Source organism: Neltuma alba, unplaced genomic scaffold, assembly GCF_004799145.2.
Source record: "Neltuma alba isolate B1F8T4 unplaced genomic scaffold, ASM479914v2 tig00010875_pilon, whole genome shotgun sequence".
In the NCBI taxonomy this organism is placed as follows: domain Eukaryota; kingdom Viridiplantae; phylum Streptophyta; class Magnoliopsida; order Fabales; family Fabaceae; genus Neltuma; species Neltuma alba.
Genome location: NW_021635666.1, coordinates 1,148,036 through 1,169,466, shown reverse-complemented (window position 1 = coordinate 1,169,466; position 21,431 = coordinate 1,148,036). Strand labels below are relative to the sequence as shown.

The 21,431-nt window shown below is 31.5% G+C and overlaps 2 protein-coding genes across 2 annotated transcripts in view; one reads left to right on the top strand and one right to left on the bottom strand.

The window, feature by feature from the left end:
• Nucleotides 1-4,586: 4,586 nt before the first annotated feature.
• Nucleotides 4,587-21,431, bottom strand: part of LOC114759645 (berberine bridge enzyme-like 15) — a 31,711-nt gene continuing 14,866 nt past the window's right edge. The window contains exon 2 of the mRNA XM_028948852.1: nt 4,587-6,437. Coding sequence (XP_028804685.1) covers nt 4,790-6,397 — 1,608 coding nt within the window. The 5' untranslated portion in view covers nt 6,398-6,437 and the 3' untranslated portion in view covers nt 4,587-4,789. The remainder of the gene's footprint in view (nt 6,438-21,431) is intronic.
• Nucleotides 20,823-21,317, top strand: LOC114759629 (uncharacterized). Its single transcript, XM_028948836.1, has one exon. The coding sequence runs from the start codon at nt 20,823-20,825 to the stop codon at nt 21,315-21,317; it is 495 nt and encodes a 164-aa protein (XP_028804669.1).

Sequence of the window (21,431 nt, the reverse complement as noted above, 5' to 3'; positions counted from 1 at the left end):
ACAAGTTACAAATCACTTCTAAGTTTTATATATCTTCTATTATCCTCTCTTGATTTCCCGCAATTATATCCCTAGATTACGGAGATTGACGTCACACAACTCAAGTTAAAAATTAATTTTTGAGCGAATCTTAAGTTTCTTTATGTCTTCCAAGTTCTGTAATCTTAAACGACACGTCTTTTTTCACCACCGCCTCGTTTGGTAAGCTGAGATTAGTGGTGCACATGGGTAGGGATGTGCCCTTGCCAGATGCCCTGCCCGAAATAAGTGCAGGCTGCAAATGCCTGATTCTGCTCATAGAAACCCTAACTATTTTGGGCAGGACATGGGTAGAGCGGGCTTTGTTGGCCAAAAGGGTGGAAGTAGGCTAGACTCTTATCAGGAACCTACGGTCTAGTCTATTTTAAGCCTAGCTTAGCCTATTTAGTAAATAGGCCAAGTTTAGGCTTAGGCCTATTGCAAGGCCTATTTAGGTAAACAGGCCAGACCTATTTTTATAAGACTTAGCCTACAAGCCTACAGGCTTAGCCTATTTAGCTTTTTTCTTTTTCTTTTTTTTTTAATTTATACTATTATATAATATAATCTAGATTAATTTTATAAATTATTTATAAAATCACTAACCTAGCCATAATTCTAAGTCTTACATCCTATCATTCACACACAAATGCAACCCTTTCATCAATCAATCTTTCACCTCTACATTTCTTTTCTTTGATCACTGAAGATAACCTATGTTAGCTCATTCCCTCTTTCTTGATTTACGTTGTTCACTAAAGCATAATAATTGTAGCAAGATTGTTTTAGTGATGCCCAAATGAAATATTATAATACTGCTAGAAAAGCAAGAGGTAAAATCTAGTTTTAATTACATGCCACTTGTTGGGTTTGGTTGATTTTAGAAAATATATCTCCTTAGTCAACATATAATTAGTTTTTCTTATTTATATCTGCTGGAACAATTGTTGTCACTAAGCATTCTTTTTCTTTACCAGACTCTTATTATTTTATATTGTATGTGAGAATAGATCCTAAACTTTTAAGACATAATATAAGCTTTAAAATAGGTTTGAAGTGTTATACATGAATTTGGAGGCATGCGCTTTTAAACTTATTTAAATACCTAAATTTTAAGTAGGCTTTTAAAAAAGCTTTTAGACCTTGTCAGGCTTTTTGAAGGCTCAGGCTCGAGCCTAAAAAAAAAAAAAAAGCCTACATGCAGACTCAGGTTTAGGCCCAGATTTTAGATCTCTGATACAGGCCTAGGCCTATTTAGCTAAAGCCTAACCTAGCCTATTTCCACCCCTACGGTAAAGAGTGATGCTCTGCCCTCATGTCATGGAAAAAAAATTTTTTTATCCACATCTAAAAATTACATTTTATAATTCTACATTTTTACCACATTAAAATCATAAAATAATCCAAAATAAGTGAAATCATCCAAAAATCATCCAGAACAAGTGAAATCGTACAGAAATCATCCAAAACAAATCTTAACAATTATCCAATTAAATAACATCAATAATTCACTTAAAGCAAGACAATTCCAATATTATAATTGAAGCTTTGAAGTTCAAACGGCATCACTTTGCACAATTTCCACGAAAAGATAGAACACCTGAAAAAATGCAAATAAAAATAACTATAATTTTAACATATTAGAAACAAAACAATTAAAAAAAATGTACTTCTAAATTTTAAAGAATGAATAGATGCACCTTACCAACATGGCTAGTCATGCACTTTACACTGTTTCTTCCCCTATATGCATACTCATTCAGATTTATATCCACATGATCATACCGAAGATAATTCATATAACAATTTATCAATTAAATCACCTTTTATTCTCTCACTTTCTTCTTTATCAATTGGTCTGCAAAATGTTGTAGTTCAGACACACCATCAGGATTAAAACCAGCGGCAGAAGCATGAGTGCAGGCTGTGATTAAGTCCTGCTTAACTGCGTTAAGTCGTACATCAATAGCCCTCAGAAGTTCCTTCTTGTAGAAGATGGAAAGAAAAAGAAAGTTAATAAGAAAAACATTATGTCAATGTGAGCATAATTGATTCCCTCCCGCGTGTACATTCCTTTTTCTTAACATTTTACCATAATTTTATGCTCAATACAATGATTATCCAGCACCAAAGGTTTTGTTGACAGTCCCTGCGTTCATTTCCATTAGATGCCTTGATTTCGCATTAGCACCAGCTCAACATTTGGATCGGAAAAACTTTAGAACTGATTTGTTGCATTTTTTAACAACTTATTGATCTTATCTTTTTGCCTTAAGTAATATTAGTTTTTCAATAAAATCAAACTATCAGCGTCCCACTGTTGATTATTTCAATACCCGCTTAAAATATAGATAGTAAAAACCATCAGAATCAACATATTGGTCTTTTCGTTTAGATTAAGTTCCAGCACTCATTAGTAAACAATAGTTATTGAAACCACCTGTAACTTTCTAATTTTTCATCTTGCAACATCGTAAGTTTTTTGCCTAGGCACTGAAGTCGTGAGAAAAGACGAGTCCCTCATCTAATCATCTTAAATGGCAGATGCAATAATTTCATTCTCTATCACCAATATAGGGAGCCTAGCCATAAAAAGAAAATAATGATCACAAAAAATGCAAGTTATAATGCATAAAAAGAAAAAAAACAAAAGAAGAAAATTGAAGTAAGGACAGAAAAATACTTGGTTGCACTTGCATCTGCTGCTGCTATGGTTCCTGTGGTTCCTGCTGTTGATGGAGACGGAGAAGGAGACGAAGACTGAGAGGGAGACGGAGACGGAGACTGAGAGTCTGAGACTGAGAGGGAGAGGGAGACGGAGGGGGAGACAGAGACGGAGAGGGAGAGGGAGAGTAGACCGAGACTGAGAGGGAGGAGGAGACGGAGACTGAGAGGGAGAGCCGGAGAGGGAGACGAGAGGCGAGAGGGTCGGGAGAGTGGAGACTCTGTCACTCTGAGTCTGAGAGTAGAGGGGGGAGTTGTGATTTTGGGAGGGGGGCTAGGGCTGAAGGGAAAGTATGAAAGAATTAAAAATAAATAAATAAATTTATCTCGTGGAGAGCCAAATGGGCAGGGCAGGGCAGGGTACCCTACCCACGACCTAGCCCTACCTGTGATCAGTCCTGTCCAAAAAGTTTCCTTCTTTTTTTGGGCTTCAATTTTTTTGGCCGGGTTGGGCTTTTTTTCTCCGAGCTCGGGTAGACGCACCGGGTGAACAGGCATTATGAATACCCCTAGCTGAGATAGACGATGTGGGAATAAAGGAGAGATTGGAAATACATAAGAATAGTAAAGAGAATGTGAATGGGTTTTAAAAACTGATTGGATCAGTCCGAAAAAATCCACGGAATCAAAAGATAATTTTGTTTGGCGAAATTCCAACCAACCAAACAAGGCTTTAATTAAATAGAGTATTGATTTAAACATTAATTAAAGCTATATATATATATATATGATGATATTACTAAACAAATTGCGTTATTTATTCTTCTATTTAAGCCTGAAAATTGCTTCATGTTATGAGAATGTGAATTTAGCTGGGATAGTTCTGGTTAACACACACGCGCACACACACAGACGCTGGGATGGTAGATTCCAATGTGGCTTCTAAAAATGAATAATAATTGTATGAAGAATACAAAAGTTATTTATTTAAGAACTACTTAAAATAAACTAATTTGATGAACGCTTAACATTAATTTCAACAATAAAATTTGTGAAGTCTCGACGCATTATTTAATAAAATTGAGTGACGAAATTTTGATTTATAAAAAGTTTAAAACTAGCCATGTTTACTATATTAGGAAAAATATAAGGTTGAACTTGTGGGTAACAAAATTTTGATGCATAAAGAGTTCGAATTTTTGGCCCGGTGTTAATTTTATGATGTCTCCATTATATGTGCAGTTGAATAATGTAAAAGTGTTCTATATATTATCCTGTCTTTAATATAAAAACTAGTTAAAAATTGAATTTGGTTTTAAATATAAGATCTTAATTTACTTTGACTCCCAATTTTATAATTTTTTTTCATAAAATAACTCTATTGATTATATGAGGTTCCTCTTCTTACCAATGGGTAATTCCTCTATATATAATTAAATAGGATACTTTAAGAAAGCCAACAAATATTTGTTACAAATAACCAATTTAATTAATTTTTTTAATGTAGTTCCTACATAAATAAGGAAGGCGCAATATTATTTATTAGATTTAATTTGAAATTCTCAAATCAGTTTTTTCCGTTAGTTTTAGCATGAGATCAGACTTTATTGCAGCAATATCATTACTCCATATAACTGATTTACTTGGGGTTATCAGTATAACTAAGAGAGTTGAATTTTTATTTATCTTGAAATTGTAAAGGAGAGAGGAAAGAGGGGGTGAGTTAAAAAGAAACGAATCCCATTCACCCACTCCCTTGCTTTGTCTGTAAGAAAAAGCAAATACCATAAAGAAGCAAGAAAATGTAATAGGAAAAAATATGGAAAGAAGAAGAAGAAAACTAATGCAACCAATGATGAGGGAAGGATGAAAACATTTGTAATATGCTTGTGAGACGCTATCAATAATATATAAAAATCCTTTTATTATGTCATAATCAAAATAGTTAACTATACATGGGTTGACAATTATTACTTGACATAACATAGTAAATTTAGAACACCAATAATTTATTTTGCATGCTTATTTGGATCTGAAACATGTGCATGCACAAACACAAATGACACAAATTACCATAAAACTTTTTCTCTTGTCCAATCCTTGTTAATTAGTTTCCAATTGGAAAAGGAGGGATGCTCTGCTCATGTCTAAAGAAATTACTTGGATCAACCTTAGACTTCACCTTCACCAACCTTACAAAATTATCCTTAAAGTATTTGAATCCCCAGGTGCTTGCCCTCCAGAAGCTTGTACTATTGAACTGGTTCATCCCCAAATCAAGGTCTCTATAATTCACATATGCTTCTCTTAGAAGGCTTGAAGCATAAGGAGCCATGGAATCATAGAATCTCCTTACCCAATTCATATGCTTTTCCATGATCTCTTCTCCATCTTCAAACCACCTAGCTACATACTGGGACAAGAAGAGTGTTCCATTTCTATGAGGAAATGGAGTTGTGGATTCTGATATTGTATTCATAATTCCTCCATATGGGACCCAAATCATCAAGGGCTCATCTTCCTCCATAAACGTTTTCCATAAGGAATTAAAAGCAGTTTCAGGAACTTCTTGCCTCATAAACTCTGCCTTGGCCTTCAAGTAACCCTTCGAATCGGACGTCCCTTCGGAGAAGAATTTCCGGGATGTGGTGTTTGGATAGCCAGCAAAGTAAAGCACAGAGTTGATCCAACTTGTTTCTAAACATTCCTGTTTTGTTAGACCTAACTCTGGAAACTTATTCTTCATCAGTTGGAGAAGCCTTTCTGCCCTTCCGAGGAAAAGAGCAATATAAGAAGTTGAAACAGTTCTTTTGCCTGGAGTACTAGAATTTGCTGCCCGCGTTTGAACCATAATCAATAGATTCTCATCAATGTCTGGTGCTACTTGCTGCCATTTATAGAGAATACTGTTTGCATGTTGTTCTAAGGTTTTGGTAACAGTAAAAACTGTCACTATAGGTGGGACCTGAACAAGCTTGATTCGCCACCATAGAATAACCCCAAAGCTTCCACCTCCTCCACCTCTAATAGCCCAAAATAAATCCTCTCCCATGGCTGCTCTGTCAAGAATCTTGCCGTTAGCATCCACGATTCGTGCATCGATGACGTTGTCGGCGCCGAGTCCATACTTTCTGGTCATAGTGCCATATGCACCTCCTGTAATATGACCACCAATTCCTACACTTGGGCAAACGCCTGCAGGAAAGCCATGGATTGGGCTTTTCTCAGAAATTCTGTAGTAAAGTTCTCCGAGCGTTGCGCCGGCTTGAACCCAAGCTGTGTTTCGTGCTATATCGATGTGGATGGCACGAAGCTTGGCGAGATCTATGATCATGAAAGGCTTCTCAATGAGAGAAACATAAGAAAGTCCTTCATAGTCATGACCTCCACTACGTAGCCTCACATGGATTTTGAGCTCTTTTGCACATATAACAGCAGCTTGAACATGAGAATCCTCTAACGGAGTGAATATGAATTCAGGTTTTTGCACTGAAGGCAGCAAGTACCTTAGATTTTGAGCTGTGGATTCAAGAACTGAAGTGAAAGAAGCATCCTCAGGGGTGAAAAATGTGGTGGAAAATGGGATTGGATTCGGAGAATTTGCCTTAAGACATTGGGTGAAATGTTCTGGAATGTGGAATGATGAGGAACAAGATGAAACCGAAAGTAACACAAACATAGAAATCAACAATACCAGCAACCTTGAAGACCCCATGATTTTATTTAGTATCTCACACTAGTGTTTTTTTCTGCGTATAAGACCGCATATTATGTCCTCTTATATACACTCATTGAGCTATGACGTAGTCATCTTTGACATATATAAATTTATTGGAGGAGTTCTTATATTACTATTATAGACTAACGAAGATTCTATTCTGATTGACGTGGTCTATCAAACTGGTCTGCTCACAAGGAAGAAAATAGTTTCAGTGCTTTATTAGTTTGTAAAGCCTTTGACCAAAAATTTGCTTTGATTATTTTTCACAAAACCTTACTTTACGACAACAATAAACTAACGTAAGCAGCCATACCAAAAATGCATTATTGTGACGTATGGTATAGAACCAATTAGCCAAAGCTATATATTATGTATATCTAATTTTCATAGTCAATGCGTGTAACTTGCGGTTTTTCTTGTCATTGTTAGTTTTCTGTTTGATTTTACCAAAAATCTTTATTTTTTAAAATGAAAACTGTAATCTTTGAAATCAACTGCAATAAGACAAAATACAAATACTATTAAAAAATTTCCAGCCTCTCTCGTCACTATCTGCCTCCTGGATTAGAGGTGGGGATTGATCAAAGATGGTAAAATTACTAACCATGTTGTGCAGCTAATTAGCTAAGTAGTCAGCTGTGGATAATCCCTCCCTATACGAATAACTCAAAATCTTTCGTTATGAAAATGTAACGTGTGGTATAAAGCCATTGACCAAAGCATATAAGCCATTAGTCATAAAATTGTCTATGTTGTGCAATGTTTTGGGTGGAAAATTATATTTGTTTGGCTTAAATTTTAATCATTTTAGGTTAAATAGTACTAACAATTGTGCTTATACTGTTTACATTAATCTTCTTCATAGTCATCATTTATGCTATATGCGTTTTCTACAATATTATATGCCAGCTACCCCCTACCTCCGTGGTTATTTAATTACCATTTGTTTTTTAAATATAAAAAATAGTGCATATATTAATAATAATATTTTCTTGCCACTTATATTTAGAAACAAAATTCAGATGATTTCCTTTGTGTTATGTTCCACAATACGCATAATATTAAATTATAATTTTGATTGGGTAGCGCCCTAAGCATTAATTGAAAATCTATAAATCAACGTTATTAGTTGTCCTTCCTTATGAGTTGTGTATTGTCTCGTGTAGAAGAAGTCTAGGTCAACGAATTGAATTTGTCTACTCAATCTAAAAAGATGTACTATATAGAATAATTATTTTTTAGGTACCTATTTATATATCAAGGTTTGGAATTATAGATACCTATAATTTTGTATTTCAAGGTTTGGAATTGGTCCTTGTATTTTACTTTTTCTTTTTTAATAATTCCCTAATATGTCAAATTGTTTGAAATTTTAACACATTAACTGTGTCTAACGCGTCATTAGTTAAATTTTCAAATTTTATATTCTTAACATGTCCACCTCAGTATTTAACGTATTAACTTCAAAAGAAAAATTTCTAGGCACATATATCCTCCTAAAGTTATCTTGTTTGTATCAACGTTCGGAGGAAAGAATGTGCGACTGAAAGTGTAAAATGTGAGGTGGAGGGAAATGTGAAGATTGGGCCTTGTGTGGATGAGCAATATGATGGAATTCAAGCTAAAAGCTGTTTCAACGTGAAAGTTATTTTAAAGTTCTTTAGAGAAAAAAATTACTCTTCTACTGTATGAGAAAAAGAGGGAAAAAGTCAATAAAGAAGCAAGTAGAGAGAAGAAAAAAAGACAAAAAAAAGGAACGAGAGGGAAGGAAAAAGACAATAACAAAAGAAGAAAATTTTTAAAAAGAATGACATTAAATATGAGAAGAAAGATAGATAAAGAAAGATATTTCAATTTAGATACCCAATATTTCAAAATGACAAGAACTAAAGTAAATCCAAATCGATATTTTGAAATTTTAAAAAAATAACAAAAATACTCCTTTCTTTTTTTTTTTGGGAAAAAAAGATTCAATCCTCTGCCAACAGCTAATGGTGGCTGTTGGTGAGGGAAAATTTTTTCTTCAACTAAAAGAGGAGAAATTTTTTTTAAGAAAGTGATGGAGCTGGGATTTGATCTTACTACCCAATAGTCATTTGAGCCAACAAAAATAAAAGTAACCAGTTTTGTTGGCCCAAATGACTATTAGTGGTGGGATCAAATTCCACATCTGTAACTTTCCTAGGAAGATTTCTCTCCTTTGGCCAAAAAAGTTTCTCAAAAAAAAAAAAATCCTCCTGCAGGCAGCCACCATGCTAGCGGCTAATCACTAGCCGTGGTCGGCCGTCTGCATGGTCTCTAGTCTCTAGTGAGAGGTTGAACAGTTTTTTAAAAGAAAAAGATTTAATGCGTAATCTTGATCTTGATTGTATTTTTCAAGTGCTATTTTGTCTATGATCTTTTTAATAGTATAATTTTGACTCTAATCTTAATTTTTTTGGTATAATTTTGGGCAAAACAACTAGTTTTTATCTGTACCAGTTATATTGACCAATATGATATAAATACAATTTTTTGTGTTGGATTTTGAGTCTACATTCACCTTTGATGGGCCTGATTATTTGATCAGAATGGAGAATGATCTTCTTGATCAAACAAATCCTAGTTAATCGAGGAAATGAATTTCCATTAACTCTTAATAGAAAACTAAGGGGCAAGGAATGATTGACCAAAAAATCAATCAGACATTAATTACCAATGTAAATTAAAAACAATCTGAATATTATCATGCAATTAATGGGTGAGATTGCCTCTTCCTAAATGGTGGTCACTCGAACCCTGTAAATAGGGGGTGTCTCCCCCTTTCTCTTTACCTGAGCCATTGAATGATTATTATCTCTTATTCTCTCTTGTGTGGTGCTATTTATTTTTCTGTCACCATGAAAATTTTAGAAAATGGTCAAATAAGTTTTTTCAATGGTCACATATCTCTTATATGAAAAATATTCATCTTGAGCTGTCAAATGTTATTGTCTAATTCATTTTTTAATGCATTTTCCTTTCTCTTTTGAGAAAGAATTCTCGAATGAAAAATCGTCTTTTATATTCACTGTAAAGTAAGAGTATACATGAGATTAGGAATAAAGTTTCAAACAAATTTATGAACTTATATTTGTTCAAACTCATAATTATACTCTATTTATTACAAATGGTTTTTAAATATCCAGAAATTTGTAAACATCCTATCCCTCCCTTATTTTAGGTTGGTTGCAATTTCTAGCAAAACTTAGATTCAGTTTGGATTTATGATTGGAGGGCTTTTAAGCAGCTTTTGCGGGATAGAAATCCAATAATTTCATGTTTATAAAAATATTTAAAGAAAAAATTAAATAATAAAATTGATGAAAAATTAGGGAAAAGTTCCCATTAGAAAATTAACAGATGAGAATAACCTAATAATTTTTATGCACACCAAGTATTGGTATCCTGAAAATTTTATACACACAAACTTGCTTATTATTTAATGAAAGGTATATATATTTAGATAATTTTATAAACTAAACTTGCTTATTCAAGCATAATTCAAACAACTTCTACTTTTACAAACTAACTTATTTATAAAAATCAATCTAAACATAAATCATACTCCTCTGATCCTTAATATAAGACCTATTTAACTAATTTGATTAGATTAAAGAAGTTAGGTAAGTTAGTTAATTATAAAAAAATATAATATGATTTTCCTAAAAACACCATAATCATTTTTCTTAACATTCTTCCTCCCTCACTTACTTTCTTATGGTTGAGGGAGTATCTATAGAGGTAATTTAAAAAAATTAATAAATATGAGAAATAAGTCTTATATTTATAACTAAAATTAACTTAACAATTAGGTTTTATATTAAGGATCGGAGGAGTATTACCCAATCTAACTATTATCTAATCTAATTTTTTTAAAATTCAAATTAAAAATAAACTACTTTTTCTATCGCTAATTCAAGTGGGCTCTTAGTTGATTTCCTTTGCGTAGGATACATAAAATATTAGATTATTAGATTTTTTTTTATTGAGATGCTCCTAATAATTAGTTGAAAATCTATAAATCAACAATAAAAGTCAGCCGGGGCTATGAGTTATGAGTGTTACAAGAAGAAAAAGTCTAGGTCAAAGAATCTATCTATTTAATATAAAAGTGTGCTATATAGAAAATTTAATACAGTCAATGAAATCTTGGAGAATATATACACAAAAAATATTTTGGGGAAATTTAATTATTGATACCTATAATTTTATATACTATCAAATTTTGGAATTGGTCCTTGTATTTAACTTTTTATTAATAATTCCCTCAAGTTTCAAACTGTTTGAAATTTTGAACCGTTAATCCCTCCATATCAGATATTTGATCCATATGAGAGGGAAAAGGACAAGACATCTCCAATTAATCATTTCTCTTAATATTGCATTGAAGGGGTCATGATTTGCTAAGGATTCTCTCCACTCGGACCAAATAAGATGCCATACATCCTTCAATCGAAATTAATGAATTTAATATTCTCCCTTTGACTAGAGGTAGTATATCTTCCACCCTCATGAGTAAGAAACAAATAATTAATTTATTAAAAAAAGGTTAAAATCAATTATATTATGTATATATGTGCCCCTATGCGTGTGCAGTTGAAAACTGCTCTTAATTAATTTGTGAATTTTTATCAAATACTTGATCATACTTTTATCAAATGGTTGACTCGTGAAACCAATTTACTGTTAACAACGGGCATGAGGGAACTCTTTTTCTAAGTGTTTATGATCAAAATTAGAATCCCCAGATTATGTTATAAATGGGAAGAGACTGGGTCTTCATGCGTGAAGATCTCTCAGCGCCGCTGTCAGCTTGGCTTCCGGCATTCCTCTTCCTAATTTGGGAGGTCCTGCCCAACATGGAGAGCTGGTAATGTGACTTGGTCAGTCCCAAAAGGATTGCTTCATAATGAGCTGACATTCAGCAAAGCAACCGCCAAACTCCCTTTTAAAATTTTATTTTAAACATTTTTACATATACATTTTTAGTGTTTTAAATTAAATTACAAACTTCTAAGGACAAATCCTCTGTATTTTTATATTTTTCATGCAATTATATAATTAAATTAATTTTAAAAATTCTAAATATAAACATATAATCTATTTTAATAATTATTTTATTACAATAAAAATGATAAACCAATAAAAAAATGAGAAATCAAATTTAGAATCAAAGTCTCTGATAAAATGTAAAATTATATTTAAATTGATGAAAATGATAATATTTTTCTTATTAAAATAAAAATAAGAACAATTAAAAAAAAAAAGCGGGCTAGCCCGTGACAAATTACAAACTGAAAAAATCATATCAAAACGAACTCACATTTTACCAATCCGTCACTTTTTGAGGGGTTGAGCCATTGGTGTAACTCATATAATCACCTCTTCTGAAAAGGGTGGGCATGACATGAGGGGAATTTGGGGACGATGACTTTGATGACTGTTATGCCCTAGCCAAACATTTGCCATGGTGATCATGGCTCTCGAGCTTCTTCTATGGTCTACCAATTGTGCCATCTTGATCTTGCTACCTTCGCGATGGCTGTTGTGAGTCCGACTGATCTACTCTCATGGTGACAGATGCGGCTTCACAAGGGGTGGATCTGGGCTTAATGCAGAATTAGGGTTAGAGTTAGGGTTTATGTTGTTATTCATGTTCGAGTCTGGGCTGTATCTCTTTGCTCTAGACTTGTTTGTGTTGGGCTTCTACAATTGGGATTGTGGTATATACTCATGTTAGTTTAATCAAATATTTTTCTGGCCAAAAAAATGGCAGAGACTAGAGTGATTTTTTCCATCGAAATCAAAATCATATTAGTAAAATGAGATTAGGTTAAACTAGTAAATCATTAGTTTGCACAACAATGGGATTCAAGAAAATGATAAATAAAGAACCTGAAAATGAAATTTTGAAATTCAAATAAAAAGGCACTCACACCCCTATTTGTATTTTTTATTCTAAAATTGGTAAAATGAATTGAAAACTTGTTATTGCCAGCTGAAGTCTAGGAACTGAGCATTTTCTTGGAACATATTTTCTCTTCTTCTCATTTTTGCATGTTTTGATACTAAAATTGTGACCTGTTAATTTCTATTCTAAAATGGGTTTAAAGCATTCAAAACTTCTTATTTTTGGTTGAAGTTTAGAAATTGAGACAATATCACTCTTTCATGTCATTCACAACTTTTGTACTGGTTTTGGGTATAGCTCATTAGATATTAACAACTTTTATTTAGCAATATCATTCTTAACTTTTGTACTGGTCTTAACTACACTTCATCCTATTTTTTCTACTCCAAAATTAGTAAAATGAATTGAAAACTTATTATTTAAGGTTTAAGAATCGAGCATTTTCTAAAAATATTTTTTCTCATTTTTGCATGTTTTGATGTTAAAATTACGATTTATTAATTTCCATTTTAAATGGTTAAAATGCATTCACAAGTTATTATTTTTGTCTAAAGTTTAGGAATTGAGACAATGTCACTCTTTCAGATCATTCATACTTTTTATGCTAGTTTTGACTATTCTTTATCATATACTAACAACTTTTGTTTAGCAATGTCATTCCCAACTTTTATGCTCTTAAAATTTTTCATTAAGCAATGTCCTCCCCCTGAGGTATTCCTCCTATTGATGGAGGCCGCGGCGCTAGTGACCGGCCAGCGAGGTTAGCGGTGAGGGGGTTGTTGTCTTTTTTTTTTGGTTATGTTCTTTCTTTTTTTTAAATGTAGGTTTATTTGTCTTTTTGCTTTAATTTCAAAATTCTATTTTAACATTGGTTCCTTGATGGGAATTTGTTAATTTCAAGTATTTTATTTGAAACTATATAAGTTCAAGATTCCTTATTTTTCATTTTCCCTTGTATTAACAGACTTTCTCATGACTCAGATCACTACCCTATTATAAGCGATTAAATTGATTTTAAGTAAAATAATATATTTTTAATTATATATTGTCTCATGTCCTTAGTATAAGGATAGATAATTAATTTATTGGTATTAAATAAGTTAGTTAAGTTAGTTATTTTTAACAAATAACTTAGTATAAGGATAGATGTGTTGGTTTTCTTAGGATGCCCTTTCTAATCATATACATTGTATCCCATGAAAACTCTCTTATTATGTGTAATTAATATGAATAATTTGAAGAAGAAATCATAAATTTGAGAGAGAAAAGTTAATTGAGATATATTTAGGACCAAGGTGAACTCTTTGTCTAACTTGTATATTTAGAGTTGGAGATAGTGTATAGTTTCTAAAATAAAAAATAGATAGAATTACAATGAGGTTACAAGAAACAAAAATAATTACAAAACGAGTCCTAAAGGTTATCATTCTCTACCTTAAAACTTGTCATTACAGGATGCTTAGGTTGTTCTTGGGACTTTTTAGTAATTATTTTTTAAAGACTTGATTGTAATTCTCCCTAAAAAATATCTCCAAAAAATTATATTATAAAAAAAATAAATTGAAAGTAATTAGATGTAAAATAAGCATTACAACTTACAAGTCATAGGAATAAAAAAAATATTAAAGTAGAAAAGTATATGTAAAATATATTTCTTGTTATAAGACTAAAGAAAGAGTAGTGAAGAAAGAGAATAGAATTAGAGAGAATAAAAGATACAGGAGTATTTTTCATTCCATTCAAGGTACTCAATACATGATGCATGACCTCTATTTATAAACATAGCTTTACATTTTTGACATAATATATAAATTACATAATAATATAAGATAATTGTGGGATATAGAGGTAATAGAAGATATTAGATATGGTAAGAGATATAGGAGATAATGAGAGATATGTGGACATCCACAAAGATATTATTATATTCATAACGCTTCATCTTGGATGTCCAGTATATATGAGTGTACCTCATTAAAAAACTTCAACTAAAAAAAACCCAGTGGGACAAAAAACCTAGTTGAAAAAAAAAAGAGTACATCAATAGAAGATATTGAGATGCGAAAAGGAAGAAGTCATTCATTCAAGAAAGCCAGCAACTTTTTAAAAAGATTTACTTATTCCAAAGGTGCATTCAACAAGAAGACCTTAGATATTGTAAGTGGAGATTGGTGTTAGGATACAGATGACCAGATTTGGGATTTAAAAAAAAACAAGCTAGATTGTGAGAATATCAATACGTAACTTGTTCGTTTAATGAGAAATTTATCTGAGCATTATAGTCAATCGGAACCAAATCTTAAAGTATAGATTGTAAATTTTTTTTTAAGAATGAATTAACAATATACATCAATGTGCGTGTATATATCTTATCTCTAACATTGCTTTACCTTGGTGATTTTTTAGGCAGCATATAAATCAGTAGATGAACTTATAGAATATTTTCTCCAGCGTTGTCCGGAACTATTAATAGAACCTTTATGAAGTGTTGAAGCGGTATCAGAGAGGGCACCCGAATTGAAGCCTTATATTTCTACTTTATTTGATTAGTGAAGGTTAGTCTTTCTAAAAGAACTCTTTATATGGGAATATTTTTGATTTTGCCATGCTATAATATCAAATATTTTAGTTATAAAGATCAGACAATAGAATAATGAAGAATGAGTCAAAGTTTATTATCACAGAATACCAAAGCTTGACGAGTCGAGACTGATTAGAAGATTTGGTTTGTTGTTGACGAGAAAAGAGAATACTAAAACAGACTATTTAGCCAAACAAGACATGAATGCAGCTCCTGGTTTTCACTTGGTCCTAGCAAGTATTCAGTGGCGCAATTTTCTATGTCTTTTGTCATAACCAAAACTCATAATACTTATCTTGGTAATTTTTTAGACAGCATATAAATCAGTAGATGGACTTATAGAATATTTTCTCTGGTGTTATCCAGAACTATTAATAAAACCTTTATGAAGTGTTGAACCGGTATCAGAGAGGACACCTGAATTGAAGCCTTATTTTTTACTCCATTTGATGAATGAAGATTAATCTTTCTAAAGGAAGTCTTTATTGGATAGAATTTGAAGAATTCAAATTATGTATTTATCATTCGACAATTATTAATGTTAACAACATTTATAGAGGCAAATTTGATAATCTTCAAGTTTATGTTAAATTGAATAAGACAAATGTGACAGGGGAAGGGAAAAATCTAAAATTATGCCAAAATATGGCCAATGTTATCTATCATACTGATATGCACGATAATTATAGAAAATAATATTTGGTTCTTAAAAGTTACAATTATACCTTGGATTATTTTGTCAAAGAAAGCAATCTGGAAGCTTTTTACTATGATGGCAACACAACGAGTTTACTATTAGGTTTAATGAGGTATGCATGAATTTTTTATTATTTAAAAATTTTATGTGTGCACATATATATGTATATATATTACTTACTTTGGATTTTTATTTTTCCCCCATCCAGAGGTATGATTGAAAGTTTGTATGATGTGCACAAGTTAAGAATAATTCATGACAATCTTAATCCGTTAAATGTTACTGTGGTATCAACTTACAACATTGATAATAATGATGATCAAATGCAAGTTACAGCAAAAATATGCAATATAGAGAAGTCAAAACAGCTTGGAAAGGAAAGACTTCTCTTCATCCCAATCAACATATTAGTAAGTAGTTTAATAAAATTTTTGTTTTCTTTTAATATTTGTTTATATTAGTAATATGAAATTTTTCATTAACATTATCATTAACTGAGTTTGGAGGTAGTGAAGCAGCTATTTTTGGCAATGCCTGGAGTAGAGAATAATGTCATATGCACAAGGGCTAAAAATAGATATTTTTAATTTAGGATGCGTAATATCTTTTCGCATCATGAAGAAACGTCCCTTGGGATTAAATGCAGGACAAATACGTTTAAATAATATTCAAAATGATAAACATGAGCTACTTGGACATGTAGGTTTACAACATTTAGTTTTTTTCATGGTTGAGCAAAATGTGTCAATGAGGTATGTAGTTTTGTTATATGATTTAATTTTTTATTTATAGATTTATCAAATAAATTTGTTATTTTTGTCTAAACTTTTATTGAATGAAAAAGTATACTTATAATTTTTAGATATACAATAAATGAGGTGAAGGCATATCCACTATTTTAAAATGCGAAAAGGAAGAAGTCCTTCACTCAAGAAGCCAGCAACATTTTAAAAAGATTTACTTATTCCAAACATACATTCAATAAAAAAAACTTAGATATTGTAAGTGGAGATTGGTGTTACAATACAGATGATCAGATTTGGGATTCAAAAAAAAAAGTTAGATTGTGAGAATATCGATACGTAACTTGTTCGTTTAATGAGAAATTTATCTGAACATTATAGTCAATTGGAACCAAATCTTAAAGTATAGATTGTAAATTTTTTTTAAGAATGAATTAATAATATACATCAATGTGCGTGTATATATCTGATCTCTAATATTGCTTTACCTTGGTATTTTTTAGGCAGCATATAAATCAGTGGATGAACTTATAGAATATTTTCTCTAGCGTTGTCTCAAACTATTAATAAAACCTTTATGAAGTGTTGAAGCGGTATCAGAGAGGGCATCCGAATTGAAGCTTTATATTTCTACTCTATTTGATGAGTGAAGGTTAGTCTTTTTAAAAGAACTCTTTATATGATAATATTTTTGATTTTGTCATGTCATAATCTCAAATATTTTAGTCGTAGAGATCAGACAATAGAATAATAAAGAATGAGTCGAAATTTATTATCACATAATACCAAACCTTGACGAGTCGAGACTAGTTAGAAGATTCGGTTTGTTGTGGACGAGAAAAGAGAATACTAAAACAGATTATTTAGCCAAACAAGGCATGAATGCAGTTTCTGGTTTTCACTTGGTGCCTCCCAGCAAGTATTCAGTGGCGCAGTTTTCTATGTCTTCTGTCATAACCAAAACTCATAATACTTACCTTGGTAATTTTTTAGGTAACACATAAATCAGTGGATGAACTTATAGAATATTTTCTCTGGTGTTATCCAAAACTATTAATAGAACCTTTATGAAGTGTTAAACCGGTATCAGAGAGGACACCTGAATTGAAGTCTTATTTTTTACTCCATTTGATGAATGAATGTTAGTCTTTCTAAAAGAACTCTTTGTTGGATAGAATTTGAAGAATTCAAATTATGTATATATCATTCGATAGTTGTTAATGTTAACAACATTTATAGAGGCAAATTTGATAATCTTCAAGTTTGTGTTAAATTGAATAAGACAAATGTGGTAGAGGAAATAAAAAATCTAAAATTATGCCAAAATATGGCTAATGTTATCTATCATACTGATATGCATGATAGTTATATAAAACAATATTTGGTTCTTAAACATTACAATTATACCTTGGATTATTTTGTCAAAGAAAGTAATGTGGAAGCTTTTTACTATGATGGCAATACAATGAGTTTACTATTAGGTTTAATGAGGCATGCATGAATTTTTTATTATTTAAATATTGTAATTTGTGAAAAAATTAAATTTAAAGAGCATCTCATGTCTTGCGTCTGGGTACACTAACAAGCTCAGACAGCAATAAAAGAAAACCTTTTTAGCGTTAAATGAACTAGTCACCCCTAAATGAAGGTTAATCTTGAATTATCTCTTTTCAATTCGTATGTATAGTTAAGAACAAGTTATTCTCTTCACCTTTATTTTTTCTACCCAAAATATAGGCTAACAGAGAAACATTCTATCTCTGAAGAAAAGTAGCGAAAAATCAACATCTTGCCATCGTTTTCCTCATATCACATTTTTGTTAAATTGACATCACAATGTGTGTGTTAACTAATTTATTTCCAAAGACTTTGTAGAGTCACATATCATCTCCTATGAGTAGTTTAATGAAAGAGGCACTAAGCAAAAGGATGAAGGGAATAAGAAGGAACGGGAGAAGTGGGGGGGTAGTGGGTAGTGAGACCCAAAAGAAAAAAATTTGGAAAAGTAAAAGAACACAGGAGAAAAAGAGTAGAGGATAGTGGGCGCTTTACTAAGAGTGGAGCTGTGATAGAGCAAGCGTCTCACTTCATGATGTCTGATCCACTTCAACAAGCCACAACAACCAATAAGAGAGGATGTATGTTTGGGATGGTTTAACAGAAATTTTGATGGCGTTTATAAGTATTTAATAGATTAAAATTTCAAGAATTAACACATTTAATGATTGAATAAAAAGGAGGAGGAAAAAAAGCCCATGAAAAATTATAAGGACCTCCAAGTCAATTTTTCCCAATATATTTTATTTCATTTTTTCCCATAGAAATTGTGACAAACTCTTATGACTGAAATTATAATATTTCATTTAAGCATTATTATAATAAACTTACAATAATTATTTTGTTTTAGCAAACAACACAAATTAAGGGAGAGGAAGTAAGCTAGCATTGTCATCTTAAGTGATAAAAAAGAAGAAAGATAGATGTAAACGATCAATGAATTAAAAGGTTGATTTTATGTATGAATTTTGTGGTGTGAAAATTGAGGTTGGACATTCAAGGGGGAGTGTTATGAATATTGCATGAGTGGATGTCCATAACCCCTAACCCTTAGAATTCTCATAGGATTCCTCACCTTCAAGTGTCATAAACTACATAACCTCCCTAATGAATGACTTGGGAGGAGTTTCTCATTGTTAATGCCATTATAATGTTCTTTATTCCTTTGTAACCTTAGTATAGGACTTCAATGCTTGGAGGCCTATAAATAGAGGGCATGCATGAGGCATTTGTACCTTGAACCAAAGTGAATGAGAAAAGGTCATTGTCTTCTCTATCTCTTGCTTTCTTTTCTACTCTTCATTCTCCTTATTTCTTGTTTATAACACGTTATCAGCACGACCTTGTTCTGAAAATTTGAGGTATAAACCCTTCGTAAGATGATGCACTCTTCTCATCGCCTAATTATCTCCTTACTCAATCATCACAATATATATCTATGTATTGACTACATATTAACTTTATATTATCTCCTTTCTTAATTATCATGTTTTATATTATATAATGTTACTCTATTGTTCTTTTCTTTACATTTTAATTTTTTTTTCATTATGTTAACATTCTGTTTTATTTTAAGTCATTTTATTTTTGTTGTCACATTGTAAAATATTATGTTTGTTTCAAATAATTGATGTAATTTATGTATCATCTCCATTTGGTATATATGGTGTTTTACATTATTTTATCTGTGTTGTACTAACTCTCATATACATATAATTTACAGTGTCCCATGTTGTTTTATCTATATTGTACTAACCCTCATATACATATATACATATATATATATATATAATTTACTGTTGTTTTATCTATATTGTACTAACTCTCATATACATATATATAATTTACACTGTTTATATTTTTTTTTCTATCATTATATTTGTTTGTATTTATTTATGTTGTTTATATAATTTATTTATAATAAGGCCTAATAATTTATATGTTGTTTATTCATTATTTATCAATTTATATTTATTTCGTTTATCTCACTGTAGCATTATTTTTATTTTTATTTTTAGTTTAATTTTTATTATATATTAGTTAGTCTATTGTAATATTTATATATTTATTTATATTACCGCATTTACATTACCGCTTTCCCCCTTCCCCCTATATATATTTATATACATTGTCTCTATATTATTATTGTAACTAATTATTTGTGTTGTTTATTTTTTTTCCTCATATATGTTTATTTGTCATTGTTTATTTATTCATTTATTTTGTTTATAATTTTAAAGGAATAATTTATTTATGGGTGACTTTTGAATCCTAATATTTTATTTATTGTGTTTCAGTGTGCATCAATTTTATTATAATTCTAATTTTTGTTATTATCATTTTAGTTTGATCCATGGCCAATTTTACCAAACTCGAGTTTACGGCTCTTGATATCACTGAAAAAAATTATTTGTCTTGGGTCTTAGATGTTGAAATCCACCTAGATGCCAAAGGTCTAGGAAGTACTGTTTTACCTGGAAATGAAGCAACTAGCCAAGACAAGGCTAAGGCCATGATTTTCCTACACCACCATTTGCATGAAGGGTTGAAAGCTGAATACCTGACGGTGAAAGACCCGTTAGAATTGTGGAATAATTTAAAAGAAAGGTATGATCATCAAAAAACGGTAATTTTGCCTAAAGCTCGTTATGAATGGATGCATTTGAGGCTCCAAGATTTTAAATCTGTGACTGAATATAATTCAACAGTTTTCAAAATAAGTTCTCAATTGAAATTATGTGGTGAGAAAATAACAGATGAGGACTTATTAGAAAAAACATTTTCAACTTTTCATGCTTCAAATGTGCTCCTGCAGCAGCAATATCGTGAAAAGGGTTTTAAGAAATATTTTGAATTGATCTCATGTCTTCTTGTAGCTGAACAAAATAACGAGCTATTAATGAAAAATCATGAGATTCCGTCCCACTGGATCAGCTCCATTCCCTGAAGCGAATGTGACTGTACGCAATAATTATCATATGCGTGGACGCGGTCGTGGTCGTGGCCGAGGCCGTGGTCGTGGTAGGGGACGCGTAAATTACCGTTCTTATGGTGGTGGAAGTAACAATTATAACCCAAATACCCACCAAAAGAAGAAACTTGGTGATGGGCAGAAAAAAGATAAGAATGGCCCTTCAAGAGTTATTGAAAATCAATGTTACCGGTGTGGCATGAAAGGACATTGGTCACGTACCTGTCGTACGCCTGAGCATCTAGCAAAACTTTATCAGGCCTCTATAAAAAGAAGTTCAAATAATGTGGAAGCAAATTTGACTTTTCAAACTGATGATGTGGAGGCAAATTTTGCATACAAAAATGATGATATCAATGAGCTAGATGATGTTAATGGCCTTGATGCTATGGCACATTTGGATGTGGCTGATTTCTTTGAGAATCATGATTAGAAGAATTTGGATAATTTTAGTTTGCTTTATTTATGCTTTTTAATTTAGTTTATGTTTATTTATTTCTCTTTTTTTAAGAGTATTATTAATCATGATGTACTTCGAATTTATATT

What these genes read in the sequence shown, in the direction of transcription:
- LOC114759629 (XM_028948836.1), top strand. Translation starts at nt 20,823, where the DNA reads ATGAGATTCCGTCCCACTGGATCAGCTCCATTCCCTGAAGCGAATGTG.